The sequence below is a fragment of the Lepidothrix coronata genome, unplaced genomic scaffold (assembly GCF_001604755.1).
Source record: "Lepidothrix coronata isolate B3197 unplaced genomic scaffold, Lepidothrix_coronata-1.0 Scaffold27, whole genome shotgun sequence".
In the NCBI taxonomy this organism is placed as follows: Eukaryota; Metazoa; Chordata; class Aves; order Passeriformes; family Pipridae; genus Lepidothrix; species Lepidothrix coronata.
The window spans coordinates 4,125,837-4,134,021 of NW_016690207.1; the positions used below are offsets into that span (position 1 = coordinate 4,125,837).

Sequence of the window (8,185 nt, forward strand, 5' to 3'; positions counted from 1 at the left end):
GAGCGTGCACTTGGCACTTGGCAAAACAAATTAAGAAAAGGTTTGAATGAAAAAAAGACTGTCTGGAGCTCAAGAGGATACTGAAATTCAGGCAGTCAAGGTGCATTAGCAAAGCTGTCTGGCACACGCCTGTGCTTGGCTTATGCCTGTGCTAATTTTGCACTTCTCTGAAGACCAAACAGCTCTCATGGTTTAAAAGAGAAATAAATCTTGGCTGAGGGTAGTCAGAACGTGCTAAACGCTCAAGGGCAGAGATGAGAAAGGGTGGGGACAAACTGCAAGGTGAGGTGTGCACTGCAGAATTCTCTCTGCCCAAAGGAAACAGTCATTACCCTCCCCAGAGAGTTCTCAGCCATTTAGAACTTGAGGGGTATTTTGTTGGTTTTGCTATTTTTTTTTTGTGGGTTTTTTTCCTCTCTTTTTCCAAGTCACTGTGAGTAAAATCAATGTCAAAGTGTGATTGTTTTAGCAGATTTGGTCCCCTTCACAAGACTTGCCATGAAAAGGTTCTGTGCCCTTTGTGTCCAGCTGCTCTCAGGCAGGAGGGGGATGGAACTGCAGTTAACTGCCCATTAAGAAAGCCTAGATCAAAGTCCCTTTGCTTCCTTTGATAAAAATTTATTTTTAAACCAGTTTTGATCAGTTCCCTGTGACTAATCCTATTTCTTAATAGCAACAGTGTGGATGTCCATATGAATCTCTTTAACAGATCTCCAAATTTGGCATATATTTGGGAAATCTGACTTAATGCTGGGAGAAACCTAGCAAATAGCAATAAATAGAAACCTCGAAAGCACTGCTAAAATGTTTTAAGTCATCATGGCCAGTCGAATAGTCCAATGATTCAAAAGGGTGGAAATAATTAATTGTGGCTCTGTGCATTCAGTTGTGTGCCATTTAATGAGCCATTCACCTTGATGATGTGTTTTTTTTTTTCTGACGACACACGGAAATAAATATGAATATGGCTGTGGAAAGTAAAATTTGAGCCCTGACCTGACATTCAAGGGAGAGAGGTGTGTTCTGGTTTCCTTGTAGACTCTGACGTGGTTCATTGGAGCTGCCATTCTGCAGCCTCGAGGAATTCATAAGCAGAGTCATTTCCCCTCTATAAAACACAGCAGTTCATATATGAGTTCTTGGAACTGTGTGGAGCTCTGAGGCAAAACTCACAGAAGGTTGTGGGTGTTCTCAGCTCTGTATAAACCTATTTTGGCTCTGTTGTGTTGTTTCCATTTGTCTGTGCTCTGCCCTCCACCTGCCCTTCCCACAGGTAGCAGAGTTACCTGTGCCACAGGCTTTTGTTAGAGCTGTGCATGATTCATCTGATGAGCTTTTAGCCCGTGAAGGTAACCCAACATCTTTTATGTAGGCAAATAAAGAGGTCAGAAATTACAGACTGATAGTGAATCAAGTAATTTGGTTTATCATTTTCTTTTGTGGTGCATTAGGACATGTTTTGAAATGAAAGCCTTTGGAAAATTTGGGTTGTTTTTTCCTTCTGGTTTATACGTTGTTCTGGATTATTCAGGGGTTTTTTTTTAAATGGTGCTTTGTTCAGTCTTTTCCTCTGGCCCTCTGAAACTTTTGGGCAGACATCTGTGGCTGCCCCATCCCTGAAAGTGTCCAAGGCCAGGTTGGATGAAGTTTGGAGCAACCTGGTCTAGTGGGAGGTGTCCCTGCCCATGGCAGGGGGTGGAACTGGATGAGCTTTAAGGTCCCTTCCAATCCAAACCATTCTGGGATTCTATAATTCTAAATGGTGGTGTTGGCTAATTTCTTTTTATCCTGGTTTTGGACAGGAAAAGAAGTCATGGCCATGCTGAGAGTGAGAGCTGGAGATGAGAAAACCAATGTGAGGAAATCTGCTCTCCAGGTACGGGGGCTTTTTGCATCCTTCCCTGTTCTCAGTGATTACCCAAAATGTCACGTATATAAATAATCAGGCCACAGTTTTGTAGCAAACTCTGTCAATTTGCCCACTTGTAGCTTCCTGCTCTCCCTGCAGAGTTCCTCCAGGCCTTAAAGATCTTGTTTACTAGTTCCTGATAAGTAAATAATGCAGGCATAATGATGGAAATTTTTCTGGTGCTCTCTCTGACAGTCTGTTATTCCGTCATTTGCAAAGAGAGGCTCTTGTCAAATGTCAATAGGCTTTTCAATTAAGGCACTTCCTCATAAACTGAAGCATATTAGCTGCTTAGTTTGTTTTGACCTTGTTAGCAAAGGGATTAGGTTATATCCAGCCTCTGTGTGTTGCTTTGCTTGTTGCTCATTTTTTTTAACGAAGTCATAGCTTTTAAAGAGATGCCTCAATGGAAATTTCCTTGTTTTAAAAAATAGGTATCTGCTGCTGCCTGCCTTCCTCTGTTAGTCCTCTTCACTCCAGCTCTTCCCCCTCAGTTCACACACTGATTTGAGCTTCCCAGTCAAGGCTTTGCAGTTCTTGTTTTGATGCTTTCTGATTAAAAATAAAAATAACTCCCCTCTTCCTTATTACCAGGTAAAAGCCACGGCTGGTACAAGAGCCGTGTTATTTTCAGGGTAAAATTGTGACATCCACCTTTATCCGAGCGCTGTTACAAACCGGGAACGAGCGAAATGATGTTTTTCCTGTTTCATTTTCACATCTGGTCGTGCCCAGTGCTCATGAATTGTTAATGTGCCGTTTCACTCTCGGCGAGATGAATCCCTTAGTTAAACTTGGCAGGGGGTAGATTGTGGTTTTTGATTTGCCACTCTCGGCGCCCGTGGCCTGTGTTCCCAACAGAGTTTCTGCTGCTGGCTTGACTTGCAGGTTCTGGTGAGCATCCTGAAGCACAGGGTGATGCCCTGCTCTGCAGAGGATCTGTCCACCCTCCAGGAGCGGTGCCGGGACCCCGCGGTGTCCGTGCGGAAGCAGGCCCTGCAGTCCATCACAGAGCTCTTCCTGGTGAGGGAAAAACGGGAATTCTGGCGCACACCGAGCGGGGCAAACCGTGGGTTAAAAGGAGGAGGATCCACACCGATCAGTTATTCATTCAGTGAATTGCATTTCATGACTCTGTTCTAATTTTCTTCATTCCCTTTTGACTCGGAAGTCATGACTCATCCTGATACCTACTTGTGATTTATGGAGAACGCTTCCAACTGTTGGGAGCGCTGATTCTTCTGGCTGTTGATTTATGTGTCATGAAGAAAATGTTTATGTTGCTGGCCTTCTCAAGTTACAAAAAAAAAAAAACCCTGAATCACTTTCAGATGTAATGTGTAGATGATAGCACTGCTATATTTTTCTTTCTTTTCTATTTATTCACAAAGGGTCTGTAACTCAGGCTCGGAGCACAGGGTTTATATTAAGCAAAGCTCTTTTTTTTTAGTGTTAAATCATCTGCTGTAGAGCCTTATTGCAATGCTGTTATAATTCTTTATAGAGTTAAAAACAAAGTATTGCAGTACTTTTAGCAGAAACACCAGGTATTTATCATAGACATGATCAAATGTCTTGTGATGTTGAGGAGACACAAGTTCATCTGTCCCACCTGCTGTCACATTGCAGTGCTGGGGTTCATTAAAATTCAAAGTTAGTAGCAGGAACTGAAGGCCTTTGCTGATCTAACCCATGCATATAGGATCCTCTAATGCTTTAAAAATGTTTCTAATACGTGTGTTTCTCTCAGTCTCAGCCCAGCAACGTTCTAGTGCAGAAGGCCTGGTTAAATGGAGTGGTGCCTGTTGTGATGGATGCAGAAAGCTCTGTCCAAGAAAAGGCCTTGGAGTGCCTTGATCAGCTCTTGCTGCAACCTATAAAATCTTACCATAAATCCAGCAGTGACGATGGGAAGCAGGGGCTGGCGTGGGATCTGCTCACCCTGTTGTCTTCAGAAAGCCAGGAGCTGAAGTAAGAGCGTTTTTCCTTCACTGTGGGCCCTGATGGCTTTTCTGAAATACCCTTTTGTATGGGATGCTTTTATTGCCTTTACTATATTAACATTCAGGAACAAAATCCAGACTTGTTTAACTTTTAATCCTGCTAGAACACACAACTTTTCCTTTACAGAAAGAAATTGCCTCTTGACTGGAGGACTAAGATAAGAATATGAGTTTGTGCTCTCGTTCCCTGTGGGGCCACAGATTATTAGGTATCACAGTTGACACACTGTTAAAATGCACGTGCTGTCTGCTGTGCAAGGACAAGAAACTCGATTTCCTGGGGATTTCTTTTTAAGCTATTTAAATTCCCTGCTTGAAACAATGGGTGGAAGCTCATGTCGCTGCTAGGGATGGAAACTATGGTGTTGAGGTGCTTGTGGTGCTCTGCCAGCTCCTGGGACAGAGGAGCTGTTGAGCATGGACAGGCTGGCAGGTGGTGAGGAGGGTTCAGTTTTCCTTTGTGTCAAGTATTTTTCACTTGCTGCTCTTGTTACCTGTGCTCTCTCCCCGGACTTGAGTGTTGGTTACAGCCTATTCTGCATGCATTGATATGCACATGAATATTCAGCTCCAATGGAGGTGTTCCTCTGACAGAAGTGAGAGAGGATATATAAAGCAAGAACATCACCTTGTATTAATTCTTATGTACAATATGTTACTTGTCTTATGACAAATCGAATTATTCTGCCTTTTGCAGAATGCTGTGGGAAGAAGCAGGAGAAAGGGGATGACACACAGTATGACAAGGACACAACAATGATTAAAGACAGCTGTATGTTTATTAGTCAACAGGGCATAATAGCTCAGAAATAGAAAATGAGATACTGGTGGTGCTGCTGTGCCAATCTGGGGGACTGTCAGTGTTCTAATTTGGGCTATTTTGTAACAGAGTTTGTAGATTCATGGCACCTTCTTCTTCCTGACCTTAGAGTGCCTTCCAGCTTCATAAATCTCACAGCTCTTCCTACGTGAAGCAAATAATTAGGGCTAAACAAAAAAATTAGCAGGGCATGATGGCTCAACATGACTTTTCTGTCCCATTATCCCTGGAAGTGTTCAAGGCCAGGTTGGATGGAGCTCTGAGCAAGCAGTGGAAGGTGTCCCTGCCCATGGCAGGGGGTTGGAATGAGATATCTTCAAGGTCCCTTCCAACCCAGACCATTCTATTCTGGGTATTAAATAACAACTGCTGGAAAGTCTGTGTTACAAATGGCTGAAATTATATTTTCTTGGTGTGTCGTGGTACCACTTGGACCACTTGGGTCTTCCTGCCCCAGAGCACTACATCCATGCAAGGATGCCAGGGCTGGAGTGGGTCAGGGTTTTGAACTGGAAGACTAAAAATACATAGTGAATGTGCAAATTTTGAGTGTGAATAATGAGAATGCCAAGTGACAGCAGCTTCATTGCCCAGCATTTCCTGGACAGGGATGTTGGATTTTAGTGGATTTTACCAACTGTTTTGTTCATTCCTACTCTAATTTACTTTTCTTCCTTCTCTGCAGCCGTTACTTGAACAAAGCTTTCCACATATGGTCCAAGCAGAACAAGTTCACCTCCACTTTCATCAGTAACGTCCTGTCCCACGTGGAAACAGAACATGCCATGGCAGCTTGGATGCTGCTTGCTAAGGTGGCAAGTTCTTCACCCAAGCTGGATTATTCCAAGATCATTGAGACCTGGGACAGTGTCAGCAGGTTTGTGTGTGTACTTTAAATTCTATTCTGCTGTAAAGAGGTGGGAGTGAGGAGGAGGAGCAAAGCAAGGGAGCACTTTGTGTCCTTCCACAGAGGGATTGCTGTTTAGCTGCTTGGATCACAGTTCTTCCTTCAGGCACTGGGTTCTGCAGCTGGGAGGCAAAGAGCAGCCTCCAGATTCGTGCAGTAACCAACTCTTTCCTCAGGCTTTTTGAGCTTTCATTGGGTTTGACAGCTCTGCCTTAATAATGCATATCCCAGATGAAAGGACTCCTCAGCTGTGATTTGTTCCTCAGCTGTTGCTCATGTTGGTTTGGCTGCTCCCCTGTTTTCCAGGCAGCGGAACACGAGCGCCGGCACCGTCGGACACGTCCTGCGTGTCATCGGGCACGTGGCACAGCACCTCCCAAACAGCAGCTGCCAGAGGCTGAGGGGTGAGTGGCTCTGAGGGGCTGCAGAGGGGAAGGGAGGCTTCATGCCTCCCCCCCCAGCAGTTGTTTCTCCTCTGTGTAGGCACTCGATGAGCTTAGGAAATGCTCATTTTACGTGCGGTCTCGCTTCCAGACAACATCAAGTGCTGGCTGAAGGAGTCTCAGTGCCCCTTGGAGGTGATCAGCCCTGCTGTGGAGACCCTGCAGAAGCTCTGCCATGCATGTGCAGATGTGCCAGAGGAGGCTCAGGTGTGACTTAAAATATGCCTTTTAAAATAGCTTGTTCCCCACTTGGAGGCAGCTCTGTTTCCAGTTTGTGGGTTGATTAGTTCTAAAAATGAGGATCTGACTTCATCATCTCAAGCCTATTCTGCTCAGCTCTGACTTGCTTTGCCGCAGTTGTGCTGGAGAACATCCTGTAGCCAAGGATGGACTTGTAAGAAATCTTCTTTCTTCCAAAGTGTCTCCCCACACACCTCTAAATATCTTGCATTTGCCTTCTGTCCGAGTTTACAGAACTCCTAAAGGAGACCTGTTGCTGTGCTTTTATTATAGCAGCTATTTCTCAGTCTTGGTCCAGTCTGAAGCCATGGATTTATACCCTAATCTCTGACTATTCTATAGCAGAGCTGCTGGACATACACATATTTTCTAGATCTCTTTCATGGGACTAAACAGGGAGTTAATAACTTGCACATAACTTTTTTTCTGCCCCATTTGTTTTATGCTTTAGCTTTGCTCTGCTCCCACAGTGGGATGTTAGGCCATATTTTGCTGATAAAACAGAGATCTCAGCCTGAGCACAGTTGCAAAGAAGCTAAAACTGATGCAGGTCTCTGTCCCTAATGATTTCTTTTTGTGTATGTTTTATATTTCTCTTTGTAGTGGGTTGACCTTGGTTGGACACCACCCAGCCTTTCTATCACTCCCCTTCCCCACCAGAAAAGGGGAGAGGCAATAAGATGGAAAACAAGTCATGGGTTGAGATAAGGCACTTTACTAAAGCAAAAATCAAAGCCTGAGTGCCCAAAAGCAAAAAATGACAAGGTTTATTCTCTACTTCCCATGAGCAGCAATGTCCTGCCACGTCCTGGGGAGCAGGGCTTCAGCAATGTGTGATGGTTTCTTAGCAGGCAGCCATTGGAAACAAGGAATGCCTCCCCCTTCCTGCTCCTTTCCTCAGCTTTTGTATCTGAGCTGACTTCACGTGGTCTGGAATATCCCTTTGGTCAGTTTGGGTCAGCTGGACTGGTTGTGTCCCTTCCCAGGATCTTGCCCTGGACTGGGGCAGGAGTGTTCCAGCACTGATGCCGTGCTCAGCAGCAGCCAAAAAACTGGGGTGTCATCAACACCCTTCTGGCTCCCAGTGCAAAGCACAGCACTGTGAGGGCTGCTCTGGGGAAATGAACTCCAGCTCAGCCAGACCCAGTGCACCCTCCTTTGAGATGTCCTGTGTTTTGAACCATCAATAAGAGGCACTTGTGTACAGTGGAATTTTAATGGCTCAGATAAATGGCAATACAAGTGTCAGTGGAGGACAAAAGGCTGAAATCCTAAGATTAATTCTACATTGAGAGGGATGTAACCAATTAACTTGTGATGAGCTTTAGTGAGTCTTCCTGCTTTCATAAGTAGGAGTCCAAACCAGAGCTGGATCTTCAATGAAGTTGTTACTTCAACAGAATCATGGATCCAGGTCGTTATCACAGATGCAGTCATCACCAATATCATCATAAATGTCCCCATCATTCTGAATGAAATTGCTTCTCAGAACGTAGCCATATTTTCCTTCTTCATTCCTGCACAGGACCTTGGACTGGGCACAGAGTGGCTGGACAGGGCCAGGCAGGAAGGGAGCTGGGGGTGCTGAGTGACAGCAGCTGAACATGAGCCAGAGTGTGCCCAGGTGGGCAAGAGGGCCAGTGGATCCTGACCTGGATCAGGAGGAGTGTGGCAGCAGGAGCAGGGCAGTGATTCTGCCCCTGTACTTGGCACTGGTGAGGGCACCTCTGGAGTGCTGTGTCCAGCTCTGGGCCCCTCAATTTAGGATGGTTGTTGAGGGGCTGGAGCAGGTCCAGAGAAGAGCAACGAGGCTGGGGAAGGGACTGGAGCACAAGTGCTGTGAGGAGAGGCTGAGGGAGCTGG

The 8,185-nt window shown here is 45.2% G+C and overlaps 1 protein-coding gene across 1 annotated transcript in view; it reads left to right on the plus strand.

Annotated features, from left to right (window-relative positions):
- NCAPD3 (non-SMC condensin II complex subunit D3) overlaps positions 1–8,185 on the plus strand; it is a 30,757-nt gene that overhangs the window by 8,775 nt on the left and 13,797 nt on the right. Inside the window, exons 14-19 of the mRNA XM_017809448.1 lie at positions 1,803–1,876; positions 2,798–2,932; positions 3,660–3,880; positions 5,418–5,609; positions 5,946–6,043; positions 6,174–6,289. Coding sequence (XP_017664937.1) covers positions 1,803–1,876; positions 2,798–2,932; positions 3,660–3,880; positions 5,418–5,609; positions 5,946–6,043; positions 6,174–6,289 — 836 coding nt within the window. The remainder of the gene's footprint in view (positions 1–1,802; positions 1,877–2,797; positions 2,933–3,659; positions 3,881–5,417; positions 5,610–5,945; positions 6,044–6,173; positions 6,290–8,185) is intronic.